The following is a 27,363-nucleotide window of genomic DNA, read 5'->3' as shown; positions in this document are numbered from 1 at the left end:
AACAACCGGTCTTCATTTTACTCTTTTGGATCCCAGAGTGGAAATATATATCCTCTCCCTCGACTCTGTTCTACAGGCAAACGTACAAACCAACGGAACCAATCCCACAAAACTCCCAGCCAACACGAAACCACCACCCAATGATCTAAGTGTCATGACTAGATATTTCAGGTCTACTTGGTCCGCGAGGTTACGTGAGGCTAAATGGGAAGTTCGGGATCAACTTCAGATAATCCCAATTGATAGACAAGTCGATCGAACAAACTACACAGAAGATAAGTAGCCAAAAGAAACGAGGGCAAATACCGAAAAGATGATCAATGCAACTCCTAATAGCTATGCCACTAAGGTATTAGATACTCTAGATTAAGCACCGCTCCGTCTGCAGCGGTATTCAATACCTCGTCAAATCACTCTCAGAGAACGCCAAGCACATTTATACACCGGAGACAGATCCATCGAGATGGCAAAAAAGAGCACGCGAATTGGGGGAATCTCCAAAAATCGATAACTGGCTAAATGAGTGAATAAATGGCCGCTTGAAAAAAGAGTGGCTATCATGTCGACATGAACATGAACATAAACGGGCGTAAAGTGGTCGGTTCGGTTATTCGTTTCGCTCAGCGAAATGGGATGATGGAAACGTCGTATGCATATAGGAAAAAAGCCAATAAACAGTGACAAGCTCTGAGAGTGATCAAAAACGCCTCAAGAGATGCAGTCTAGAAGAGGCCGCCGCGAGGTGGTGGCCGGCGCGGCCCCGAGCGCAGCACAGCAGGCAGAGGCTGCTGCAGATCCCATGGATCGCTGTGTTCTCCGCCGAACTGAGCCAGCGGCGAAGAGAAATTCTGAGATCGCCCGCGCAGTATCGAGCCAGTGCGGCTGATCCCATCTGGAATAGGAGGAACAGGGGGAAGATGGTCTGTACTGTCTCCAGACAATTGACCCGGATAAAAATAGGTGCTCGCGCACTGCGAGTCGCGGGCCGATCCATCGTAGTGCGCGAGGATGTTGAGCCCGCCGTGGTATGAGGCTCGGGAGTAGCAGGATACCGTGCGGCTGGGGGCGTTCAGGTCGATGATCGGGGAGACGGGGCTTGCGTCATCTGCAAAGGGGTCCGAGACTGACGATGGAGCCCAGCGGCTGGAGATCTGACTGGATACTCGGTGCGGATTTGTGCCGTTGGGGTACGGGTTTCCGTCGCTATATGACATGTCGTTGTTTGCACCGGACATTTCGGGGTTGTCGCTATAATTGACGTATGGATTCGAGTACCGTCGATTGGAGTATTGTCTTGGAACCCCCGATCTCTGCCGATACGGCACCGGGCGACCTCCAGCAGTCTGGTCATCAGCATGTTTTTGTGCATGAGGACCCAATCCAGGAGGGGAGTCTGTATCGACGCAATCGGGCTGCGAGAACTGGCGGTATTTAAGGACCCTGATTGAGCCCATGAGACTGGATGCATTCCATGAGTCGAAGGATGCCTCGCGCATATGTGTTGGCCGTTTTGGCGGCTGGGACCGTTGTCGCTTTTTGCGACGATAGCAAAAAAAGCATGCTAGGAGCGTGAGTGCGATGAAAGCTACGCCGCCTACAATGCTCCCGGCAATTACTCCGGCATGCCCTGATGCGTCTTCACCCGTTGTGGAACCGTATTCCGTTGCTGCTGGGAGGAAACCTGCAGATCCTGATTGAGACGGTAGTGGCGGCGCAGTTGCCAGCGTAACTAGTGGCTGCATGCTCGGACGCGCCGGGCTGGGAGATTCCCTGGTGGTTGTGTCAGATATGCGAGATGCTTCAGATGTAGTCGTTGAATCAGATGTGCTCGTGTCGGACGTGGTAGACGTATCAAACGCACTTGACGTCTTGGATAGAGTGGTGGACTCGCTCTCCTCGCTAGATGTGCTAGTCGTGCTAGATTCAATGGTGTTGGACGAATTTGTCTCGACAGGCTGCTCTGTCCCCGGCGCACTCGTATGGCTCTCCGGGAGCTGGGACGGAGTGGACGACTCGGTGGCGAGAGTAGTCTGCCCTGCAGCAACCTCAGATGACCACAGCGTAGTAAACGGATCTAGGTTCGGCGTGGAAGTTGGAAATAGAGGGATGTCCCACGAGCTAGGAGCCGGTCCTATGATCTCGGTGTATGTGGGATGGATTACCTCGGTGAAGTAATCAGTGACCCATACGGTGGTTTTTGATTCTGGCGGCGTATGTGGTGCTTCCATCCAATTCTGTAGGTTGCTGGTGTCCTGCACGCGCGGAAGAGCAAAGTCCATAAGAGAGACCTGTCTAGTCGGCCGGCCGACTGGACATCAAGGAGAAGAAAGTGGGATAGCTCAAGTACGACCAGCGGTGCGGGGCGTTACATGACACGTCGCAGTCACTATCTTAGACCGGCTGAGATGCAGGGTGTGTAGATCGAGTGAAAAATTGAGCAGGAGCGAAGAATAAAAGAAACGATGAGGCATCGACAGCAAAGATGATGAACATGTTCTTCAATCATCGACCCCACGTTCTCTGCCTCGCAGGCCTAAGGATCCCGCCACTGGGTCCAGGGCAGAGCATGATCGTACAATAATGATCCCGGAGTTCGTACGGCGTCCAATGCCAAAGGATTCAAGGTGGGATCTGCTGCAGGATCCCAACACGGGGGCCAAACTATCCCGAGAGACTCTTGGATCTCACGTCAGGACGGAGGGGCCGATTTAAAGATAGAAAAAGAAGAGATCCTTTGTCCCCAACAGGGTCCCTTTCACGTACGGCGTCAATCCGACCCAGCGCTTGGACGGATCGAACAAAAAAGAAAACACCCGCTCATAGTCGTTGTGAGGGGCGAGGTGTGGTGAGCATCCCGCTTGCCACTCATGGCCCTCTGCGGTGGCGGCCTTGCCGGCGATCATCTTCAGGGTCGCAGCGCTTCTTTTTATTCCTGCATGATCGAACTTTGTTCGAACCAAGTCCCGGGCATGACTTCTTCTACTTCTTCTGCGTCAACCAGGCCATTTTGGGAGAAGGGGGGTCTGAATCCTCTGGTGAGTCCACCGGAAGTGTCGCCGAGGCGACTGGTTGTTTCGCTTTTGAGCCCCAGTCGGACCCTGGATGGTCGGTGGCACAGAACCGCCACTCACCCCTGACGATGAAACTTGGCTCATCCGAGCTTACCCCATGGTCGAAAAAAGGGTATTTGATGTAAAAAGAAGATCGACCTCTGTAAGTGACGTGGTCGCTGGTAACTAAGTGCCACTACTAGTGCCACTACTAAGTGCCCTGGGGCGCCCGGGAGCTTCCTACGAACGGCTATTATTATCTGCAGTAGCAGCAGACCATGTAACTGGCATAGTAGCTGATTGACTAAATCACCACTAGGCGATTGACTAGTAGTTAGTCGTTCACTAACTAGCTAGTAACTACTAACTAACAACCATGCCGTTATTAATATTCACCAGACAGAGTGATGCTCCACATGTCACACACCACACCACCACCACCGCCTTTCGGTCCTCCACTCCGGCCGACTCGTTACTCTCTCTCTCTCTCAGCGTTTGTTGTTCCACGGTCCTTTTCTTTTCGGAGGCCATCTTTCTTTATTTGGGGGGGTTTTTTTTTCCACTTCTGTGCTCTTTCCTTTTATCTCCCTTTCTGTTTCCATCTCTGTCTCTCCTTGACATTCCTTGCACCCGCCGCCGTTAGTCGGAGTATGTGACGGGTGCCGAAATCTTATTGAATCGACGGCCAGAACTGTGACGCTTTACCACCATGTTTGGCTGGGGCTCAGGGCTGGGTAAGTTGTCTCTCCTCCATTTAATGCCCGCATCATTCCAGGGACACCCGGGTTTAGAATGTCACTGACCTCCATTCCATCCAGCCTTGCCTCCCATCAGCTCAGATCCTGATAAGGAACGAGAACCTCCCTCCGACCCGACCCCCCTCGACTTCCCCGTCTACAACCTCCCTGATGTCGTCACCAATGAGTCCGATTCGACCATCCGAGACATGTACGGCCTCTTGGCGGCCATCAGGCGGCCACAGGATATCTCGCTCTCCCGGTTCCGACCCTTGAACGTCAAGATGGACTCGGATGTCGATGTAGAAGACATGTTCCCCAAAGATCAAACACAATCACTGCCCCCAATGCCATGGGAAGTGGCAGAGGATCCGGTCGAACCACCGCTGTTGGACAACGGTGTCCGATACCCGCCCAAGGATCGGTTCGAGACTCTCAACAGAGAACTATCATTGGACAACGACGATGCATTTCGAGAGGTGGCTCGGCTTCCTCCTCGCGAAGGTCGAAGTCGGGTGCGGATATCACAGACACGAAAGTTCTGGACGGGATTGGAGCGTTTATCTCAGTACTGGGATACAAGTCTGGATCACTACTTTGAGCGACCTGCGACCCCGGAACCGACGCCATCCGTCGACGGAGAGCAGGCTGATGGGGACAAAATGCAGATAAACCAGGACAAGTCGCAAAGCCAGATGGATGTGGATGAGCCGCAGGCCCCGGCAGAGGCTCCGCGGCCCTCGGTGGCCATGTACACTGGACGACGTATGGGTTGCGGTTCAGAGATGCCCGATGAGGTCCGAGAAGAGGTGGTCCGGGCATTCGTGGAATTGGCCGCCTGGCCGTTCGGATGTCAGCTCACGGTGCCCCCGCTTCCTCCGCGGCTGATGGTGAGGAGTCTCCTTTTTCCTGTGCGACAATCCTTCCAAGCCTGCCGGTCTCCGCGCGATCGACAAGTTGCCCGGAGCGGCATCCTGGAAGGACCCGTCCTCATCGCACAGTGTCGGCCAGAGACCTCTTTCCGCACGCCCGATGAGGTTCCCGGATCCGGGATCGGCGAGGTCTGTGACATCTTCCGAGAGGTCGGTGGCATGCTCTTAGCGGCGCAGGAACGTGCCCGCGATAGTAACATCGAGCTGCGGCCCGGCGAGGGCAAATGGTGGACAACAACGCCTCGATTCGGCGGCGCGCCCAACGACGGGATCCTCGACGAGCTCATCAGTAACAGTCACGGGATGTCTCTTCCAGACTCCATGATGGAAGAAGGCAAACCCGCCTCGCCCGCACCCGAGGCGGAAAGCGCACGGAAACGCCACAAGTTCGAGCACTACTATGCCGCAGGACTGTCTCGCCGGCCGAGCGCGATGCGTAAGCTTTCCAATAACGAGAAGTGGAAGATCCTCCAGCCCGGAACGAGCCTCTGGGACAAGCGGATGAAGTACAAGCAGATCGGGAAGGTGCCGGAGAGTCCGTTTGACGATGTAAGTGGCAACTCACTTCCGTGTCTCATGACTGAGTTAAAACTAACTTGCTCCAAAAAAAGATCTACATGGTCTCGTCGATCAATCACCACATCTCAATTCTGCACCTTCGCGTCCACAGACGGTATCTCGAGGTCCTCGGCAACGGCGAGAGTAGTTTCCCGCCTGACACCGACAGCTCCGGGCAACCGTGGCATGTGCTGAAACTCCAGCGCACGCGGTGGTTTGATTTGCTTGATGGCAACGATCGAGTTGAGGCCGCGAAGGCCGTGTGGAGGCTGTTCCACTACCAACTGCGGAAGGTATAGACGTGATTGACTTTCAATTCTTTCTTGTAGAACTCCATAGAGTGGTGGCGTCGTTCGAGATGCAGCGCATTTCCTTCTTGAGCACCTTGGACATATCATAGATCATACCTATTGATCTCGGGGCAGGTACGGTTTTTTTCAGCTGTATATAGCAGTTATTGCCCTACTATATATACTCTTTCTCAATTCATATCCTGCATGGTTTTAGAAACAGGTAATGATTAACTCATACCTGCCACAAAGGATCCCTCTGATTCTTCTTGATCCCTTCCAGCCATAAAGGGGGTTTGGTGCTAATATATGCAAAATGGCATCGAGGACGTGGTGTGTCGGCGCCCTCGACAGTCCCCGGTAGGCCTGGGATTGGCCAAGTCGTGGATAGGGCAGGGCATAGCTAGCGTGCTTGTGCATGGGAGGCTTGGCGAATTAATTTCCGGTTTTTGACGTAGCGTGGGACGCCTTGTTTATTTAGTCCGCGTGTGGTCCGAAACGCCGGGTGCTTGTTCGTTTGGCTCGGGGATTTGATCTCGGCTCCAGGACTTGATCAACGAAGGGAGTAAGTCGTTGAGCGTTGGGGATGTCCACCACCAACAGCACGATTAACATGGATTTGATGTGAACATTATTTCGACAGCATGAAATAAGACCTGCGTCGGCGGGCGTTGGCCAGAACGGGCGATCTTGACCGGGCGGGTGTTAGTGTGTCGCGAGCTGGAAAATAATGTCAGCTCTGACCGGGATTATCTGGCCCCCTATTTATAGTTACGAGGAGTTAGTCAGTTAATCATTAAAAGTCCCAAACGTTAAAATTTCCTTTTGACTCTCCACTCTGCCGAAACTCCTTGCGAGTTCCGCAAGCCTTCACCATGGCGGCTGTCGCGGGATTGTCTTGCGACAAGCCCGAATTCGTCTTCAAATCCTATGACAATCTGAAGGCTTGCTATGATGCCAACAACCTTGACGCCAACCTCCCGTACAACAATAGTCTGGTGCAGCTCGTCTCCACCTGTGTCAGTGATTACTGTGCGAACCCGAATGGCGATCTAGGAGGATGCGAATACACCAAGGTCAACCGGTACAATTGGGAATTTAAAGTATCCCCCATCGAAGAACTGCCATTCTACTACAGCAATGCATGTGGTGGGATCAGTGCAAGTGTCAATAGCGATATTGGAGGCCCTGGGGTAAATTTGATTCCACTTAGAAGAATCAGGGAAACAGGCTAACAGACGTTTTCAGGTGTTCGTCTCGTACTTGATGCAATTGCTCATTGTCTTCTACCTCTGGATCCTTATGCGATCATTCAGGCTCGCTCCTCGGTTTTTCCGACTGATTGCCATCATTGCTGGTCAATGGAAGAAAGACCAGTTCCAAGACAAAGCGCTCAACTGGGAACAAAAGGCCAGAGTCTTCTTGGCGGGACATGGATATGTGCTAAAATCCGTCATGGTCGAGTTCCAAGAGGCACAGTGTTGGTTCATGATTGCTTGCCAGGCTTGCACCATGTTCGCCATGAAATTCAAACACGTCTTCAGCTCCTTGACCCTGATGCAGTTGTGGTCGGACCATGCACTGACGGGCCTGATCGGTGTGGCTGGCATCTTGCCCATCACCATATGCCAATGGAGCCTGCAGAGGATGCACATGAGCTCTGCCTGGATCATATTCCTCTCCACAGTCACTATGATCATGTCACAGGTCACCCTATTCTGGAGCTATTCGAAAGCTGCCCAACCCAGCAAACTGGTGGGTTTTGGCGGCGCCAACTGGCCAACCAGTTGTGGAGGCCATCCCCCTCCGCTCATATGGTGCGCAGACGTTTCGTGGATTCGCAAGGCGATCCATCCGATTGATACGTTTGTGTACGTTATCGATCCGGTCTGCATCTTGATCTACATAATTTGCTTCGCCGAGTGGACAATTAAAGAGCTGCGTCCAATACGGCCTGCCTTTAACAATCTCTTCGAGAAGGGGCCTGGACTGGGTCGGCTTTCGGGACTCGTCCATCGAATGCTCGCGCACAAACACTACAGGCACATCCCTAAAGTGATCATTACAGTTGTCGAGGCGTATTTGTTCGTCTCTGTTATGATCTACTTCTGGTACTACTACGTCGTCGCTAGCCTAGGAACGATTGAATGGTCGATTTGGTCCTTCGGCCAAATCCTCGCTATGACCCTCTGGGCTCCTGTCATTAGCAAATACATCTACTGGACGATGTGTAGGTGGCTGTTCTACCTTAATTTGTCTGTTGATACTGATATATCTCTAGTCGGTACCGAGTCCTACTCCGCGGTCCGCGTCGCCGCACCGTACAAAATCGTCAAGGCTGGAGAGGATCCAGACGAGCACGAAGACAACGGTGTCAATGATTTTAGGCCGCGGGTTGAAACTATTCCTAGTCATGAACTCAAGACTCATGAGTATAAGGGGCATTATGCTGAGCGTGGAGGGGACACGCCACGTCTGGAGGAGGATTGGCGACAGCAAGAAGAGGACGCTATTGCTAAGAGAGTCAATCTTCTTTCGGTTTCCCAGGTCTAAAAGGAACAGCTTTGTTGTTTGTTGTCTCCTTTGCATTCTCTCCTGAATCTTCATTATCTTGTGTGTGTAGGGGTTGTCCAGGATCTGACGGCGTTGATGCTTTTTGGCTGATGTGACACGAATATCTCTATTGATTGCATATTCAAAATAGAACATGGCTTTTGAGCCCATTAATGTTTAAACACGATTACCTGTCTTGTTGCTAAGAACCATCTGCCAGGTCGTAAGGTACCTCCTGCCTTTCCGTATGGGGACACAAATGAATCTGGGGGCTATAAGTCCCACGATCATTGTAACTATCTCCTGCCATCACCAAAGCTGGCAGATATATTGACCAGTGCTAAAAAGAAGTTTACTACGGAAAATCACAATATTCACGCTGTCACTGGATCTGCTCCTCTTCGTCGTCCCTGGGAGGGCTGATTCCCTCCTTGATGTACCAGAGTTTTAGAACCGCTCTTCTTCGGGCCTCAGGTCGAACATTGTGGCCAGCAGTCCTCGGGAGAAAGGACAGCACAGGTCTGTTTCTGTGAACCTCTCATTGACTTCTTGCGGGCATATGTCTGGAGAACCTGCAAGTGAAGGCATCCTGACTGGAAGTAGACCTTTCCCGGGCAAGTGAACATGTGCGGAATAAACTACGGACACTTCAAACTGACGGATTACACTTCATGATAATCCTACAGGATTGGTCTAACTATGACTATATTTCTCCGCGAGTGAATTATCTCACGTAACAGTCTGATGTTAGGGGACAATTGTCCTCATGGAAATCGCCAGCTGCATTTCTACACTATTTCTATCTCACCAGTTGTCGACTGATAAGTGCTTTCTCGTAATCACTACCTAGAATGCGATACATCCCTCTCACACGATCAAATTGCTGATTGTAACCGAGGCTAGGCTCTGTCGTGAGGTAATGGCTTTAGTCCTTCTCTGATCACCATCCATATCGGGGGTTTCACACCACCTGCAAGCAACAGCACATCATACCTGCACTGGTAGAATCCCTCGGGCCCAATTACCAGGGGTTCTTCATCATTTCATGCTGGTACCCGAGGTGTCCAGCGCCTTTGGCGCATACCAGGAGCCAGGAAGCAAGCCAAATCGGGAAACTCAACATGATACAAGACCCAATTCAAAACTTTATATCTGCCTCCCCGAAGATGTCCGACGCCGCAGATTTCACGATGTGGTGAGGGAAAGAGGTTTCTAGGCCAGCGGAAATGTGATGCATCCAATTGATTTTCGCCATCCACGCATCCACGGACCTTTTTACTTTTGGCGTCGTACTTTTGTTCAATGTCAGTGGGGACCCATTGGGGCGGCGCATCGGTTTTTCAGCGAGGGCCTTAGCTCTCGTCGTCCGCCCTCATCTCCGCCTGTGCATGGTGATCTCCGGTGTTGGTATCTTCTGAACCACTCGATTGTAAAATCCTTCAGATCGATCGATCGTTGTGGATAGCTTTCAGCTTTTCTTCGCGACCGGCAAGCCTGAGCGCACAAACTGTAACAGTAGTGACGGAGGCAATTAATAGCAACAATTGCGGACTAGCCTGGGACACTAATGAGCATCCAAACCCATTCCAGATGTCTCTTGCTCACGCCATGTGGGGCGCGTTGCAGCGATAGTTCGGATCAGTCAAACCTATCCCCCCGTGAGTTTCCAGTTTACGGGGTCGCCTATCATGATGGGCGTTCCTCAGTCAGGTGCCTCGCTTGGTATTCAGTATACGTAATGTAATTCGGTACGTACATATGTAAGCTCTGTTTCTCTTGCGTTTCCCACTGCGGACCGTAATCGGAGATCAGACATAACTTAGATATACGAGGCCCGCCACACGCAGCCATCGGGGTTGGATCGGGTAGCATTGAAAGACCACCCTGTCCTGAAGGAGACAAAAGGGAAGATTGCTGCACAAGAGGCCGTTTCTACGGCGGACTACAGTGAGGAAGACGTAACTGTCCGGAGAACGATGCAGCTTGGAAGGAAATCCAGAAAAGAAGGTCAACAATTGGACCTCAGAAGTAGCTCTGGTGAGGGAGATTGCAGACTACGTAGATACGAGGGCAATGGCTTGCAACATGTTCATGCATAGTGAGTTGCGGCGTAGATTATATGAACGTCCAACCACACCAATTGAGTGAGGTCTTCTTCATATGAGACCCTATAGTATACAGTATAATTTCCCTCTGAAGATCTATTGTCCTATTTTTGGGGTGAACTCAAGCGTGACCATATGTCCCTGCACATCATCATATAGTTGACAGTTCTAACTCTCAGAAGGCGCCTGCCATCCGAGGACTGGAATATTTCACTAGAACGCTGCCGACTTGGAATTGTGGCAAAAATACAGCGTGAACAGGGTTCCATACGGATGATGAATGTGCCATGTGGGGAAGGTCGGGCTCGGGAACCTCGGGGACCAAAGCTTTAAATCGGGTTAGCGTGCGTACCTTGCAAACATCATCCATCCCTTGGCGGCATCGTTGATTACGTGCTGGGGGCTGTCCTGCCCCAAGGAAAGTGTGTTGCGCAGTAATCCAATGGCTGGGGCTATGTGGGGTGAGGAGCATGTACCTGTTCGTACAAGACGATCCTTTTCATACTCGCCTAGACAGACGATTGAAGCAGACCAGATCCATCAATCACCTTGGTAGGACGCGCAATACAGACAGCACCAAGGGGCAAAATAAGCTCGCCCGCTTTCGAATGCGACCAAGCCATTACCACAGAAATATTGGGAACTGCAGAAGTGCTAACATGCAGGACTCCCACGAACGGGTTCCTGGCCTGATTTCCCTTGCATTGGTGCCAATCAGAGCCGAACTGTAGGCGATTGATTGATGTTTGCTACTATAGAAAGTATGTCAAGGGGGAGGGGGCCCAAGTATGCCGGGTAAGGAGGCCTGCCCATTTGCACACAAAGCGTAATTCGGGATGAACTGGTTGATTGGTGGTGCAGCTTGGTGCTGGTAGGAACTAATACGGTGAGATACTACATACGACAGACATGGATAATCCCATGTCGTGCGCTCAGTTCCTCTAGGCTGCAAGTCACAAAAAAATCAACACATGGACTCGCTAGCTCCACGTGGAGTGATACATGATACATCAAGACAGTAGTGACTTCTGCTCCGTACAGTATACTTTACGCGACGTATCAGTTTCCGTGACGAGAGGGTTCCTGCGCTGTACGACGTGTATACATCACATTTGCCTTGTGGAGATGCGGAGAAGTTCTGGTGTGGAGGGAAGAGCACGATGAGTTGCTGCAAAACTTGAGATCTACCAGGCTGCTGTAGTAGTTTGCTTTCCAGAAACTCTGCCAGGATAGGTTCGCGCGAAATGCCCTTGACTTTCCCATTGCTCTGGATTCAGACAGCGGCCGATCCCGCACGCGTTAGTCGGGGCTGAGGGAACGAAGTAACCTCCGACTCCAATAACGATCTAGCACACAGAAGTACGTGTATGAGGTCATCCGCGCCTCTGAGTCTGGTTTCAGGTGCACGACCGATCTGATATACATGCACGAATGATCGAGGCGGATCGGCCGATTGAGAACGCCCTGCAAGAGCTGAACATGTTATGTACCACTTCCATCATGCTTAACGAGTGACAATTCGCTAGCTTCCCACCCCCAGCATCTCGTTTACACATGGGACAACTGCTCCCCTGGCTTCAGGAATTCCGGGCAACTTGCTCGGGAAACGATCGACGTGATGGTTCAGGCCGCGTGACTGGCCCCTTGATTCTGGGGATGAGACATGGAGGTTGGCGGGGATTATCTTGATTGTTCACCGCGAAGTATGATTATTGCGTCACCGGGTCATAATGATACCAGGTTTCAGAAAGCCCACTACATATTATTATTGACAAACGGATCTAACCTTCAATGACCCGCCACTGCCGCAGGTCCGATTTGATCTTTTGGGGGTTTTCCGGCGACGGTTTCGGAGTTTCCCACCAGGGCGAGGATCTGCTTCTTAGGAGCCATTCCTCGAGTCTCGTGAGTCTCGTATCTGCTGCTAATTGGACACTCCGCTGACGTCCATGCATATCTTCACCTCAGGAGGCTGTCTTTTGAGTAATACACCATCGGCGGTGTGATGAAGCGTTACCTGGGATGTTTTGCTCGTCCAGCAAGCTTCATCTTCTGAGCGGTGTATCCCTTGCTTGTTGTCACTGCGTCATGGAGTCCTGTGTGGTGCAATGGCATGCATCAGCCGAGGGGCTCTAGGAAAATGGCATTGGGGGCTAGAGATCCAGGAGGATTTCGAAGTTCTCGGTGGAAGGGATAAGGCAGGATGCGTGGACCCGACACTATGGGAAGCATGGACAACGGCCGATCAATAAATCATGATTTGGAATTCAGCACGGGCTCCGTACAGTATGTATGTACTTTTCGAACGCCACTGTGGTAGTTAGTTACTGTACACTTGTTACAGCCCCTTTCCGATTAGGGTTGTCCTCGGCCATGGCCTTGGAATTCACGATCACCCAATAAGCAGCACGCCTCACATCTTTATCCCGGGGGGCCAACAAGGGGCCATGATGGGGGGATGTTGCTTCCCATGTCCTGGGGCGGGATTCAGAGCAAGAGGGACTATTGTACGGTCACGGGCGGTAATGGCCTATTTATGATTTATGGAGTCGACTAACAAAGCAAGTGACAGCCGGGCGACTGCAACGGTTAGGAAAAAGCAAAAACGAGTCGGTCGCGGGCATTTTTCTGTTTGTACCACTGGCCGTTTACCCCTGTACGAGGTCACGAACAAAGCGCAATAATCCGGGTCGTGGACGCCCATTCGCTGAAAATGATGGCCGAGGAATCGAGATAGGACAGGTACAGGCTTGAGTTATTTGTTGTTGACTTATAGATCCAACAACCGTGGATGTCCGACTCCTGATCCATGGGTACATCCTGTATTGCACACCGGTGATCTGGGGACTGCGTCTCCACCGATTTGAAGATCGGAGGGCAATAGAGTTTCAGTTTAGGCCGATGCCGCCCCTTGCGACGATGATTATTAGTGTTCTATCTTCCGATGATGAGGGAACTAACTACCGAGGGTAACGGAGGAAGTGACTAGAGATAGGATCGATAGTCACTGACGAGGCCAAGGAATACCCACCTAAGTAAGATAGTTCCTTCTAGCGGTGTCCCGGTATTACGGTATTCGATCCGTCACCGGAAAGAAGACCTGTCACTTCTGGGATGGATACATAATAACTACATAATAATCCAGGGAGGGGCAAGACTCGTCGATCCCCTTGATTATGTATGTATGTATACCCCCCCGTGTACCATCTGAGTTCCTATCGACCTTCTCTTCCTTCCCTGACCCAAAGCCCCGGATCCCTCTCTACCGCCGAGATCGACAGCCTTCCTGCCAGCCACTAACGACAGCCCAGTACCGTACTTGTAACAGTACGTGCTTCCTCTGGTCCACCTCACCACACGAGAAGTACCAGGTACTCTTCCCCCCCCCCCTTGGGTATCTATCTCTCCCCTCTATCAAGACCTGGCCTGGGCAACTTCAACCAACTCCAACAACCAACCCTCGTCGCACTCTTTGCATCGTCCGTCTTCGCATCCGGGTCATCGTCGCCACTGACCAGCTTCTTTGCTGAGCTGCTCCACCTCGGCCTGACCTCACCAACTTCCTTCTCCGCTTCCTTGTTCGAGCCGGTCTTGGTCCATCCTTCCCTCCCCACCCCCCGGGACTTCAAAGAACTAGGCGACAGGGAAGAAAGAATTACAACCAAGCTTCCTGTGAGGCTTCCGACAAACACCACCACCAAAACTACCACCACCACCCTCTCCACTCTCCGCATTTCCGCCGCAGCTCGCCATGGCCGTTTAAGTGTCTTTTCGTTTGATAAGAGACGAATGCGCATGACGACAGTCCAAGACTTGTGACATATTCGGGCCCGCCTCCCATGCATCGCATGCCCCCTCCTGAAGCGGCGCCATCCAGTGCGCATGCGATGCAGGACCCCTCATGGCGCGCATTTCCTCCCCAGTTCGACAGCCATCCAGACTCCCGCCGTCCGTCCAATGTGTCCCAGGGCCCCCTCCCACCCCAAGGATACCCCGTCATGCCCAACCGTGAGCTGCCGCAATTACCCCCAGAAGGTCCATATAGTCGTTCCAACAGCATACCCACCCCGGGCTATCCACAACAGGACCCGAACTACCGACCATCGATGAGTGCAACGCCAAGTGAAACATCTCCTCATTCTGCTGCGCCAGACTATCGGGCCCGGGTGGGAGGATACCCGCCAGATCAGGCAGGCAACAGCGACCCGGCCGCGGCCACAGGTGCCGTTCCTCCGAACGCGCAGTATGGGCCCGTATCGATCCCAGGTTCCGTGCCGGGACCGTACGATCCTAATTACTATGGCACCACTCCTTTTGGAGCGCGGCAGCGCAAGGCCGCTCGAGCTACACAGGTATTTGTTTTAGGGAGTCCGCTACGGCACGAATTTGGCTAAATCTTCCGTTCACTAGGCATGCGACCAATGTCGATCGAGGAAAGCCAAATGCGATGAAGGGCGGCCAGCATGCAGTCATTGCAAGGAGAATAACCTCATTTGCGTTTACAAAGAAGTGCCACCTCACAAGTGCGTGACTCCGACTGCCCATCATATAAGGCAGTGCTAATCTTAGATATCTAACACAGGCAAGAGAAAACGACGCAAGTACTGTTAGATCGGATCCTACAGCTCGAGGATCGCATGGAGGAGCGCATGACTCAGATACATACAATCGCAGGAGACCATTCTAACCTGCTTACGCAACTCATAATGGGACATTCGCCATTCCCAGGACTTGTCAAAGACCGAGCTCTTCGCTCGACTCCAGTTACGGACCCAACTATGAAGCCGGTTGCCGCCCCAGCAGAAATGGTTGACCACGCATTCCTCCATACAAACCCGATGACGGGACAGGTAGAAGAGGTGAAGATTGATGGTGATGGGGAGCTTTCGATTCCAGTCGAACACACCACTGCGGCCCACAAGCTTCTAATGTGGCCAGCGATTAAGAAGCTCATCTGGCCCAACCAATATGACGAGGACTACGTCATGAGGTTAGAGGAAGAACGGGGCTTGATCAACATCTGGGGCCAAGGGGAAGTCTTGGACATCGCTGACGACAGTGTACCATTGAAAAACCTTGCCCTAGGCCATACAACCTCCGACCTCGATATTCAATCTAGTTCGGGGGCACCAGACGAAGCCGAGGATGCTGAGATCACCGAGAATGGCTACTTGAATATTGACTCAGAAACTGTGCGTCGGTACTATTGGAGCTATATGTCCCGCATGCATATCCTACATCCCTTCCTTGAGATCGGACCACTCTCGCATACTCTCGAAGCCTTCATCAGATGCCACTGCACCGATTACCAACGAGACGGCCCGCGAGGAGCAAAGCGGAAACGGTCAAATGAGAACATGCATGGCGCGAGAGGCGATACTTCTACCAACACCACATCTGGGCGGGCCCGAGTTGGCAAGAACACTGAGAATGCTATCCTCCTTTTGGTCCTTGCTATCGGGGCCATTGCTGAGACTGATGGCCCACTTCGTGGGCCAATCTTGAAAGAAAAGCCTGATTATCGCAAAGAACATATCCCTGGGCCGCCAACACCATCATCTGGCGGTACACATACGACCACTAACGGCATCCTGTCGCCCACAAATTCCGACTCAACCCCCGTGGCATCGGCGCCAATGTACACTCAGGGACCGCTGAATACCAGCCACTCCTTCCCCTCTACCATCAATGACGGGCGACAAAGCAGCTTAAGACGGTCTATGTCGATCACCCGCGACTCCTCCGGAAACACGAGAAACTATCAGGTCATTCCCGGCCTAGCACTTTATGGATATGCCGCTGTAATTTTGGGTGCCGTCCAAGGCAGCTCTTCGCTGCCTCATGTCCATGCTTGTATTCTCGCTGGCCTATACATGGGCCAATTAGCACATCCCTTCCAAAGCTTTGGGTGGATCTATGTGGCTTCAAGGGCTTGTCAGGTGCTTGTCAGACCGTATGAACTGTTCTCCCCTGAGACTCTGCCAATGCTGACCGATCACCTAGAAAACGGTACGATAAGATGGAGGAAGGCCCACTTAAAGATCTGTACGAGTTCGCATACTGGACTTGTTTGCAGCTGGAGAGGTGCGTTTCGTTTCGATACTTGCGCCAAAGTTTAACATGCTAACGCTGATCCTAGTGATCTTTTGGCTGAGCTTGATGTTCCGGCAAGCGGCATCTCGCGGTCTGAATCGCGGATTCCAATTCCGAAAGGGAAATGGACACTCGACATACCCAACGACTACCATAGCCCCGCTTCCCAGATGATGATGTTCTATTCCGCTCAGATCCATCTCCGGAAAGTCCTGAACCGAGTTCATACCGATCTCTACAAGGTGGAGAAGCCAGGCCAAAACCGATGGTCGTCTAGTGTGCAAGGAGCTCTCAGCATGAACCTTGATCAGTGGCGCCGGAGTCTTCCGAAACCCCTAAGTTGGAACGATGGCGACCCGCCAGCCACGGATATCAACAATGCTCGCATGCGAGCCAAGTACTACGGTGCCCGTTATATCATCTTCCGGCCTCTATTATACCATGCTCTTCACTATGGCGCAAGTAATGTGCGATTGGGCTCGGCCCCTACCTCGATCGACTCGCCCACGATACCGCAAGCGCAACAAATGTCTCCATCAGTAACCTACGGCCAGCGCGCCCCAGACATGGCCCGGATGGCTAGTGACGCGGGTGCACGATTCGCCAGCACTTGGATGCCGCCCCAGTTCAACCAGCGCGATCTGCCCTATAAGCTGCGAAATGCCTGCAAGGCCTGCATCCAGTCAGCGATCTACAGCACAGAAGCTTTCGACGGCCTTCCAACTCGTCCGGTAGTGACTAATATCTTTGGGACTGCTCATGCGTAAGTTGTTCGTTTCCGCCACTCCGCTACCCTTCTGTTGACTGTTGGCAACCTTTTAGACAATTCGGCAATATGTTGGTTCTGTCCGCTACCTACATGTCCTGCCTCCAGGAGCTGGTCCCTAAGGAGAAGCTCGAACAGCTCCTCAAGCGGACGATCCGGTTTTTGCTGGCAAATGAAAACATCTCGCCCAGTCTAAGGGCCGATGCGCGCATTCTCACGGAAATCTACCAGAAGATTTTCGGCCAGCCGCCCCAGCTGGGCCCTATTGGGTATGGGGCTTGACGGGAGATAGATACCCATCTCGCCTGTCATGTATTTGATCTTTCTAATTCTTTACCTGTATTTTTTTGCCCTGGAGTTCTCTATCGGTGCGGCGGCATTTTAGGTCCTTGTTGTCGCGTGCTCTGATCGCGCAACCGAGCGGTTTTTTGGGAACTTTCCCCCTTTCGCACTACATTCGGGGTTGACCGACAAGAACGGCGATTCTTGTGATCTGTCAGTCTCTGGGGAGTTCCAAGTGCTCAGCCATACAATGCATCTTCATATCATATTTGTCTACCTAGCCCGTCGGCTTTCTGTCTTGTTGGTCGGCTATGGTGTTTTTGAACTATACCTCAATGAATGCTTTTGCTTTTCTCTTACTCAGACTGATTGTAAGAAAACTGGAGACTGTCCGCCGGTGTACTCTCTTCCGTTCGAGTAGCGAGGGGCCAAGAATCTCGTCTCCAACAAAGGAAGTGGGGTGCTCGGTCCAGGGCAAATCGTAGCACCACTGGTATTCTTGGCTGATGACGCCAATCGATCTTCGTCTGTCAAACCCCACTTCTTTCTGTGCGTGTGGTCCCGTTGTACGGGATGGAGTGCATTCTGCATTATACGGATGGACCTATCACAGCCCCGCTGGGGGCGATAGGGGTGGTTTTCGGCCCCAAGCCCCAAATCCATTGAGGCTCAGGTTTATTTAGAAACGGCTCTATTGCGTGGCGATGCAGTGCTGGGCAGTGTGCTGTGCCCCCAAAAAATGGGTCAGGGGGATATAAAAGAAAAAGGTCAGTCTCGCTGGAGTGCTTCTCATCAATTCCCCGAGAAGCAGCGACAGAAGAAAACAGACGAGGACACCACAGTGCCGTCCGCTTGGGCATCGCAGAATCTGAAATAACACATTTGCTACTCTCCTGTTATCCGTCCTTCAGACCAGATCATTCAACAACAAACCACCAGTCAACCAACCCCGGCCGCCGAGAACGGACCCGACACCAAATCATCACTCGCACAACCAACACAGTATGGAATCACAGTCTCAAAAGCCATACGACCAGGGAGATGTCCCTTCCTCGAACAGTGATAGCAGTACCAATGCCGGGGGCTACAATACAGACATGAAAGGTGCGGAGGAAGGGCAATATGTCCGGCCTACCCACCACGAGATGAACTGGTCCTTCGCGGCCACTGTACATGAGTGGAAGTACGGGTCGAAGTTGAGGGTGTTGAAGTATTACGTGGGGTATTTTGCGCTTGGGTTGCTCATCGGCGGCATTATTGGGACTATTATTGCGGTCGTTCGGGTCTATGCGTTCCACGATTAAGGATTTGGGCTTGGCTAGGTGTTATTATTGCTGCGGTATACCATTATATTATTATCTGCCTAACTCCATTCAATGAGAAGAGAGTCTTATCTGACGAATCATATAAGGTCAGCTCAGCATAAGAAATAATGTAGAAGTGAATGAATGCACCGGGCGGACCTCGGCTTCCCCGCATTCTGGCTCATGTTAGGGCTTCGACCCCAGGGGGTTATATGATGACGTTGGAACTCGCCACTTTCGGGAACATCTTCAAGCGTACAATTATCTAGTTGTTGAATATGGCTCCAGAGGCAAAGAAATGGTTCTCGAGGGAAGGTATGGTTGCTTGTTCTCCCAGATTCCGAGTTTCGCTCATCCGGAACGCTTCCAGGCTTCACCGCCGATGTGGTGGTCAAACTCGTCAACCGCACCGTGCTCAGCCCCTGGAAGGTGGTGCCATTGCTGGTGCTAGCCCAGTACACGACCAAGGGCCGTGAGCTCCTCGAGTCGCGCCCGCAACTTCTCAAGGCCCTCAAGACACTCGCCTTCCTGGCTGTCATCCGCCGGCTCGGGGCGTGGATGGACCGCCGCGCCGTGAACAACGGGGTCAAGGACCACTACAACTGGGACCGCGAAGTGGTCGTCCTGACGGGCGGCAGTGGCGGCATCGGATGCCGCATCGCGAAACTGCTGGGTGAGCGCGGCATCAAAGTAGCCATCCTGGACATCACGCCGCCGACCGAAACCCTACCCAATAGCGTGCGCTTCTACGAATGCGACATCACATCCACCGCCAACATCGCCGAGGTGGCCAATACGATCCGCGGCTCGTTCGGCAAGCCGACCATCCTGATCAACAACGCCGGGATCCTCACGGCCAAGACCATCCTCGGCACCACCGAGGCCATCACCCGCAAAATGTTCGACGTCAACACCCTCTCGCACTACTGGCTGACGCAGGAGTTCCTGCCGGACATGATCGCCAACAACCACGGCATGGTGGTGACCGTTGCTTCGCAGGCCGCATACGCCGTCACCGCCAACATGGTCGACTACTCCGCCTCCAAGGCCGCCGCGGTTGCATTCCACGAGGGTCTGGCCACCGAGCTGGTGACTCGCTACCAGGCTCCTCGTGTCCGCACCGTCCTTCTCACGCAGGGCTTTGTCAACACGCCCCTGATCAATGATCTCACTCCCGAGGATACCTGGATGGCCCCGCTGCTGCACCCGCAAACCGTCGCCGATGAGCTGGTCAAGCAGATTCTCACGGGCCAGAGCGGCCATGTTTCTGTCCCTGTTGTCGGGAGTTATTTGGCGAAGCGTCTGCGTGGTGACCCGCTCTGGTGGCAGCATTCGCTGCGCTGCAGGTTGGAGAGGCTGATGCGGGCGTCTTGATTGTGTTGCTTGAAGCGTACATGGTAGTATACCTCAGTCTGGTCATAGTAATTATATATTTATCTGTTTCGTTGTGCCATTGGTAGACGAGTATGGGATAGATACACCGTCTCTCTATACTATGATCAAAGGTCAATGGGAACGTATTCATGAACCAGCTGCCAAGTATCGCTAGCCAGATCGTGCTTGTTCCGCGAGAATCGCAAAAACGCCTGATCCTGGTTGTGGCTCCACTTCGCAATCTCTTCTTCTGTCGTTCCGGGGGAAACCCGTCTTGCGCCCGAAAGACAGTGACAGGCCCGAGACGTGCCTCTTCTGGAAGGGGTGTATTTGACGATTCCAGTGTCGTGGAACTCGCTGTTCCTTGAGCGGCGTTCACCGCAAACATCATTTCGACCGCCACCATCTTTTCGATAAAGGTTGTCGCTTGCGTGTTCTTGTAGAACCCGTACACCTGCGGCGTTCGACGCAGCAGGGCCAGTGCCGCGCGTCGGAAGCCGGGATCGCGGCATCTGAGACAGGTAAACCAAAGCGGGCTGGCGACGCTGGCATCAAATGTAAATGGTGGTTGTGTGCCGTCTGATCGCGCCGAAGCATCAAGCGCGATCCGGGACTGATCAATTATAGTTTGGAAGTTTGGGAGATAGGCGTCGGTTAGGATCTCTGATCGCGACGTTACGCAGGTCGCGAGCATCACAATGAGTGTTTCGTAATAAGCGACAAGAAGAGCATTGGTGCCAATCTGTTGCGGTGATAAAATGTATTTCGTACCAAGAGACTCCATCAAGTCTGTAAAGGCGGTGTGCCATTTCCTTAGCCTGGTTAACAGGGCTATTTGTTGCTCTTCCAATTCTGGGGGTACATGAGAGACACCGGACTTTCGTATATGCTTGACACAGGTGCGTTGAAAGAGCTGGGCTTCTGTGCCGAGGAGGACCATGGCGTTCCGGGCGGACTTGAGAGAGACAAACTTATATGTCTCTTCAGCGTCTAGCAGCAACGTGCCCACTGGATTGCTGGAAACGGTGGGAGCGATTGCTCCTAGACGGATAAAGATCGGAACAATTGTATCCTCGATTAAGAAAGCGTGAGCTGCTGACACGACGCCGGTAGCTGCTTGAGCGCGCAAAGTGTGAATGAGATACACGCCCTGACTATAAAGCTGCAACGCCTCCTCCACACCTCCCTGGAGGGCTTCAATGCAAATAAAGAGCACACAGCTGACCAGCCCAACAAAGATGTCGACGTCACCGCGCTCAATGCGCTGACGAACGGCAGACACCGAGCGCGAATACCAGCCTAAGGCGTCTCGGTGGTTTTGATTGAGGGTGCAGTGGTTTCCCTGGCGTACGAAGGCGAGGTCCGGGAATGGCTCGGGACTCTCAAACAGTGCAGAAATGGAGTTGATGGCATCCCAGACGGCGGGTTCGCTCCGACAAACCTGCGGAACGATGGTGCGCCAGAAATCAACGTCCAGTTCGCCGCCCACAGACGACGCGGCCTCCTCAAAATAGTACGCAAAGGCGCGACGTTCCCGCCATACTGTGTCTGGCGATAATGACAGCGAACTGGCGGGTTTGGGGGATATTGTTGTGCCTTCGTACTCGCACTTGCGGCCTGTGTTGCTGCATCGAAGACAGCTTGGCTTCTCTTCTCCGCACTTGACTCTTCGAATCCTGAACGAGTTTAATTTATTTTCCTTTGACATGAAAAAGACACCTACTTGCAAGTCTTGCATCCTAGTTTTGATCTCGGAGGACGGAGTGAGCTAGTCGTGAAAAGGGTTGATGGGGACATATCGGCGACATTCCAGGGCTTAGGAGCCAATGCGTTCATGGAGGGCGCATCGTGTGATAAGAACCGGACGTGTCGCAGCCGATATTCCTGCGCGGCAGGACCTGTAGCTGTTCAATTGCGGAAGATAAACGTAACTTCCGCAGGTTGCAGCTTGGAAAGGCTCAAAGCATCATGTGATTCTTCGGGGACATCATGTGATCCAACTGTCCTAGTTTAAAGCGTAGCCTGAGGCATTAAATGGGAGTGTGGGCCATGAGATCGTGGTAGAATGGCACGGCTTGGATCAGTCCTGGCACATGTAGTATAGTGCGTGTATGAGCCAAGTACAATATACCATTCGGAATATACAGAAGGACCTCGAGGTATAATGGTACATAATGTGTATAGAACATGTACGGTTGGCAGCCCTACACTAACCTCTTGTCATCCCAGCCCCGTGATTTTCGGGTGGGCCGGCCACTTCACCGACTGACGTGGATTCGATTCGCCCAGCTCACTCGATTCTTTTCTCTTGTGGCAATGAACTAGAGATACTCTTTCTTTTGTTTTCCCCTGTCCTGTTTGTCCCATCTCTTCCATCTCGCCCGCCAAGCCCCGATCCAGCCGAATCGCTTAGTGCCGACTAGAGCGGTTCGTCTCCACGAGGATCCACGGCTCAGCTTGTTTACTTTTCCCCAGCCCCAAAACAACAACCCTGCCATAACAACCAAAAGATTTCCTAACTATACCCTCATCCTCTATCCCATTATTACATTACCCACCACAGTTGATACTCAGCACCACATTCCTCCCCGCCTCCCACATGGTGGCCTGTGCTGTCAGGGCATTCCTTTAATTCATCGCCCGCCGCCATGTTCAAGGCCCTGATGGGCGGGGGCAAGTCGGCGTCCACTTCGGACGTTCGCAGCTCCGGCTCCTCCAAGGGCAGCAGCCGTCGCAAGACCGACTCAAAGTCCAGCCGCAAATCCTCACGGGGTGACGACCGTGACCGCGGCTTGGGCGATCTGTCGGCTTACGACGGCGACTCTGTTGCATCGACGTACGTGACGGCAGAACCCGAAACCATTGACGGTTCCGATCCCATTATCATCGACCGAGCCCCCAAGCGCCGAGACAGTGATCGCGATAGCAAGAGCTCCCACCGGCGCGATCGTGATCGATCCGCCAGTCGCGAAAGAGAGAAGCGGAAGAGCCGGCGCTCAACGGAAGATTCGGCCAAAGGAGATAATGACAATGACCGGGATGAAAAGCGCGACCGTCGTGAGCGTCGTCGCACCAAGTCTGGCGATCCCTATGGGCCGCCGACCTCCATGCCCTCCAGCGCTCCTAGCGCCCAGTTTGCCGCCGACATCGCGGCCCCAGGATTCTCGCAATTCCCCATGCAATACGACAATGGCATGCCTTCGGCTCCTGGCCATGACTCCTCGCCGGCACCATACGATCCGCATGTACACCAGCAGTTCCCTGGTCAATTCCCCAGCACGGTCGCGGAGCCATATCTTTCCAACCCTGCCGGCGCTGCGGCAGACTATTATGGCGATCAAGGGCAGTCAGTCGCTGAGCAGCCGGGTGTCAGACCAACGCCTCCTGCAGTGATCCCCAACAACCAAGCGCATTTGCAGTCTGCATCGTCATCGGCGAACCCCCCTCCCGAGCCAAGCAGTGTCGGCCAAGTTGGTGCAGCTGCAGCATATTACTCCGCTGAAGTTGATGGATCGGAGTTACAAGCCCAGCCACAACCAACTTCATCTTCTTCCAAGCCTCCGAAGGTCTCGAAGCCTTCGTCCTCAAGCGCAATTGCAGCGGGAGCTGCCGGGGTGGCCGCATACGGTGTTGGGACCGAGCTGCTGTCCCAGCATGAGACAGGGTCTTCCTCCACGACATCTGCGCAACAAACCACCTCATACTCGCAGCCGGCCATGACAAGCACGAACAAGCCTCCCCATGGCCACTCCCAGAGCATTGGCCCTGGCATTGGTCTAGCAGCTGCTGGTGCCGCCGCGGGTTACATGATGGGTCACCATAATCACTCGTCAAGCCCGGCGCACTCGTCGCAGTACACATATCAGAACTATGAGGGGTCTTCTCAAGGTGGTACACCATATGGGCCCCCTGGCCCCAGCGGTGGATATTCTTACGGAGCCGGCTCACTCGGATTTCAACAAAGACAGCGCGGCCCTCTGGGGCGACTTGTGGACTTCTGGCGGGACCCATATGGCGTCGGAAGATTTGAGGATTATACCCAGACGATCGGTGTTTGCAAGTACTGCTTCGAACCAGGCACGTCGTCTCTTGATGCGCCTCGCAAGCATCACTATCATCCCCACCGACGCCATTCTTCCGACCGCTATAGTAGCGGCAGCTCGTCTAGGGTAAACAAACTCTCCCGTTACCAGTCTTCTGAAGACGAGAGTCGCCGGCGCAAGAAGTCTAAGAAATCTTCATCTTCATGGCTGCCAGGAATGCTTGCTGGTTATGCCGCCAAATCACTATTTTCGGGCAAGGACTTTGAGGATTCTTACAGCGTCCGCCCCAATCAAGCCTCTGACGATCGTCCGGCTTCCTACCACGGGGAACGCCGCTCGGAAACCAGCTACACATCGCGCGGCGTTGTTCGTCGTTCCGCTCGCAGTCCGGCAAGAGATCATCACTCCGACACTAAACGGACAACTTACTCTGAGCGTTCCCGCCGAACCAGGTCGCGGTCCAGGTCCTCGTCTCGATCCGGCCACCACTCGTTTGTGAAGGAGGCAGCCTTGGGCGCGGCAGTGGGGTCGGCTGCATTGGCCGTTGCTAAGTCGCGCCAGCGAAACCGCAGCCAATCTCCTGGCAGATCCCACAGCCGGAAAGAGTCTTCATCCGACTCGTCTTTCCTCGACGTTTCACGCAAGTCCGTGGGTGGCGGTATTGGCTCATTCTTTACCGCGTCATCCGAAAACCGCAAGCCTCGACGACCGAAGAAGCGCAGGGGGTTCTTTTCTTTCAACAGTTCGTCATCCTCCTCGCTCGATGATGATCTCGCCTTCGGTTCCGGCTTTGCAAAGAAGCCCAAATCTCTGAAATCCAAGAGGAAAGGAAAGAAGAACGAAGATGTGGATGCTGCTTTGCTGGGTCTGGGTGCTACGGCAACCGCCTTGGCGGCCTCATCTCATGGCCGTAGCAAGAGTACTGGTCAAATCCTCGCAGCTAAAGAGCATCGTTCGCGCCATTCTGCTTCTTCCGCTACGAACGAGGACGATGAGTGGATCGATGCCGAGTCGGAGGACCAGTCTTCCTCCAGTGTCAGCTCTAACCTGGCATTCGGAGGAAGTAGTGCTGAATCTGGCTCTGATTCGAGCGGTGGATGGGGCTGGAGTTGGGGCAGCAAGAAGAAAAAGAAGGAGAAGAAGTCCAGTGCCGCAGATGCTGCTCTCGCAATTGGCGCTGGTGCTCTGGGCAGTGCTGCGTTGGCTTCTGTCGCTCGCAAGAAGGACAGCAAGTCTTCTAGCAGTTCCGGGAGCCTTCAACAGGTCTATCCGGTGCCCACTTCCGATCCTTCTCGCTTTGATGCTGCCAAGATCTCTCCGTCTGTCATGTCCGGTGACCAGACGCCCCTCGTTCGCCCCGGGCCCATCCCGCTTCAGCAACCACAGCCCGTGACTCCGGTGTCTCAGGCTATATACACCACCCAAGGTAGCCTGCCCGGCACGATTCCAGCATACAGTGCCCCTCCAGTTCTTCCAATCTTTGCCAACGATTACGATCGATATGACACCACGGTTCAGTATCCGCGGGATGACGCCGGGGTTCCACCAGACATCCCTTATATTGAACGAGACCCCGTCGGTCCTCTGCGCAGAAGCGACTCTTCACCTGTCTTTCCAACGCAACAAAGTTCTACATCTAGCCTCAAGCGCCGGTCAACAACCAAAGACCAAGCTTCCGTCTCTTTTGACCTCACCGAAGAGCAGGTCGAGAAGGAACGTCGTCGCCGTGGAAGGAAGAGTCGAGATGAGTTCGAAGATGTGCCGGAGCAGTTAATTGACCGAGGAGACGAACTGTCTGGCCAGGAACCCGACCGACGATCCCGTCGCCGAAAGGATCGAGAGCGCGATTCTTCATCCTGGATTGAAGCCGCTGCGGTGGCTGCCACAGGCGCGGCTGCTGTCAGCACAATCTACTCTCACAAGACTGATGACGACGAAGCTTCTGAAGCCAGTCAGCGCCGAATCGATGAGCGCCGCGAGAAACGCCGTGCGGAGCGGCGCCGTGTCTCCGACAGTGAACCTGAGGTGTCCATCGTTTCTAAGTTTGATGTTTCCGAGGAGAGCTCGCCAACGTCTGAATACAAGGAAAAACGGAGAAAACGCTCCCCTCGCCCTGCACCCGTGCATGAGGACTATGCGGAGTTTTTCGCTCCCGAGGGGGTGCGGCACAGTTCTGACAATAACTCGCGCAATGCGTCGCCCTCCCGTGACATGCCGATGATTGTTGAGATCGAGCCTGCCGCCGACAGATTCGAGCGCGAAGCACTGGAGGCTACAAGAGAACCCTACGAAGGCCGCGACCTCCCTTGGCCTGTGCCTCGACTGAACATCATTGAGCCCACTCCTCCCCACAGTATCAGTGGGTCTGTTCGAGATGCGACTTCCCCCACTGTCGAGCCTGTGGACAAATCCTATGCCAACAAGCAGCGCGAGCACCAGACTTATGAGTACGATATTCCTTCGTCCTCCGAACAGGATCCCCTTGAGCAGGAAGCCGGTTCCCCAGCGGGCACGTCCAAGGATGCCAACACCAAATCCGACTATGGCGATGATATTGAGTTTGCTGCAGCAGTCGCTGCGGCAACCGAAGCGGCTGGGTTTGATCCATCCATGGTTACTGATAACCCGACCTACCACACGCGTACTTCGCCTCCTGGGTCTGAGGATGAAGGCGCATTTACTGCGTCCAAGCCCGAACAAGCCGAGAACAGGGAAATCGAGCAGCCAAATGGCAAACATGCGAGGTCGAGCGATGACGATGTCTTTTTCATGCCGGGTGGATTTGATAATGACGATACCCGAGACACCCCTCGCGACGACTCTCGATCTGTCTACTCCGCCCCGGCGGGAGAGCCCGAGACTCCCACGAAATCCAAGAAGTCTCGGCGAAGCGGCGAAGCCGTTGACTTGACCCAGGATACTACCTCGGCGCCTCTTGCCGATGACAATGACGGTGGGAGTAAGAAGAAGAAAAAGAAGCGGCGCTCTAAGCGTGATAGTGGTCTCGACGACGCGACTTCAATTGCCTCTTCGCCTGCCCGGATTGAGGAATCTGGGGAGAAGAGTCGTCGCAAGAAGCGGTCTTCACATAGCGGCGATGGAGACGGTCTATATGATGCTTCGGACAAGGACTTGGACACTAAAGATGATGTGGATCTGGAGGACTACAGATCGGAAAGGCAGCGCGAGAAGGGTCGACGACATGGATATGAGGAGGAGATGGAGTCGGGAGACCAACAGGACTTTGAGAAGGTATAGCACTTGAATTTCCCTTTC

The 27,363-nt window shown here is 53.4% G+C and overlaps 9 protein-coding genes across 9 annotated transcripts; 5 read left to right on the top strand and 4 right to left on the bottom strand.

The window, feature by feature from the left end:
* Positions 1–722: 722 nt before the first annotated feature.
* Positions 723–2,279, bottom strand: N7474_007012 (uncharacterized protein; the record flags this gene model as incomplete). Its single annotated transcript, XM_057198422.1, has 1 exon — positions 723–2,279. One exon carries the CDS (start codon positions 2,277–2,279, stop codon positions 723–725), a length of 1,557 nt encoding a protein of 518 aa, XP_057051862.1.
* Positions 2,280–3,759: 1,480 nt separating this feature from the next.
* Positions 3,760–5,576, top strand: N7474_007011 (uncharacterized protein; the record flags this gene model as incomplete). Its single annotated transcript, XM_057198421.1, has 3 exons — positions 3,760–3,784; positions 3,869–5,268; positions 5,331–5,576. The coding sequence occupies 3 exons, from the start codon at positions 3,760–3,762 to the stop codon at positions 5,574–5,576; spliced, it is 1,671 nt and encodes a 556-aa protein (XP_057051861.1).
* Positions 5,577–7,844: 2,268 nt separating this feature from the next.
* On the bottom strand, positions 7,845–8,291 carry N7474_007010 (uncharacterized protein; the record flags this gene model as incomplete). The annotated part of the gene is made up of 1 exon (XM_057198420.1): positions 7,845–8,291. One exon carries the CDS (start codon positions 8,289–8,291, stop codon positions 7,845–7,847), a length of 447 nt encoding a protein of 148 aa, XP_057051860.1.
* A 211-nt stretch (positions 8,292–8,502) lies between these two features.
* On the bottom strand, positions 8,503–9,971 carry N7474_007009 (uncharacterized protein; the record flags this gene model as incomplete). Its single annotated transcript, XM_057198419.1, has 2 exons — positions 8,503–8,617; positions 9,877–9,971. 2 exons carry the CDS (start codon positions 9,969–9,971, stop codon positions 8,503–8,505), a joined length of 210 nt encoding a protein of 69 aa, XP_057051859.1.
* Positions 9,972–14,073: 4,102 nt separating this feature from the next.
* clcA (putative C6 finger domain protein) lies at positions 14,074–17,366 on the top strand (the record flags this gene model as incomplete). The annotated part of the gene is made up of 6 exons (XM_057198418.1): positions 14,074–14,577; positions 14,636–14,748; positions 14,808–16,178; positions 16,229–16,309; positions 16,365–17,081; positions 17,141–17,366. 6 exons carry the CDS (start codon positions 14,074–14,076, stop codon positions 17,364–17,366), a joined length of 3,012 nt encoding a protein of 1,003 aa, XP_057051858.1.
* A 1,004-nt stretch (positions 17,367–18,370) lies between these two features.
* Positions 18,371–18,670, top strand: N7474_007007 (uncharacterized protein; the record flags this gene model as incomplete). Its single annotated transcript, XM_057198417.1, has 1 exon — positions 18,371–18,670. One exon carries the CDS (start codon positions 18,371–18,373, stop codon positions 18,668–18,670), a length of 300 nt encoding a protein of 99 aa, XP_057051857.1.
* Positions 18,671–18,948: 278 nt separating this feature from the next.
* Positions 18,949–20,044, top strand: N7474_007006 (short chain dehydrogenase/reductase family protein; the record flags this gene model as incomplete). The annotated part of the gene is made up of 2 exons (XM_057198416.1): positions 18,949–18,985; positions 19,041–20,044. 2 exons carry the CDS (start codon positions 18,949–18,951, stop codon positions 20,042–20,044), a joined length of 1,041 nt encoding a protein of 346 aa, XP_057051856.1.
* A 125-nt stretch (positions 20,045–20,169) lies between these two features.
* Positions 20,170–21,880, bottom strand: N7474_007005 (Zn(II)2Cys6 transcription factor domain-containing protein; the record flags this gene model as incomplete). The annotated part of the gene is made up of 3 exons (XM_057198415.1): positions 20,170–20,294; positions 20,351–21,720; positions 21,768–21,880. The coding sequence occupies 3 exons, from the start codon at positions 21,878–21,880 to the stop codon at positions 20,170–20,172; spliced, it is 1,608 nt and encodes a 535-aa protein (XP_057051855.1).
* Positions 21,881–22,692: 812 nt separating this feature from the next.
* On the top strand, positions 22,693–27,345 carry N7474_007004 (uncharacterized protein; the record flags this gene model as incomplete). The annotated part of the gene is made up of 1 exon (XM_057198414.1): positions 22,693–27,345. The coding sequence occupies one exon, from the start codon at positions 22,693–22,695 to the stop codon at positions 27,343–27,345; it is 4,653 nt and encodes a 1,550-aa protein (XP_057051854.1).
* Between the last annotated feature and the right edge of the window lie 18 nt (positions 27,346–27,363).

This window comes from Penicillium riverlandense (assembly GCF_028828495.1).
Source record: "Penicillium riverlandense strain IBT 135883 chromosome Unknown utg000006l_segment0_segment0, whole genome shotgun sequence".
Classification (NCBI taxonomy): Eukaryota; Fungi; Ascomycota; class Eurotiomycetes; order Eurotiales; family Aspergillaceae; genus Penicillium; species Penicillium riverlandense.
The sequence above is the reverse complement of the archived record's forward strand: the minus strand, read 5'-3'. Positions and strand labels throughout refer to the sequence as shown.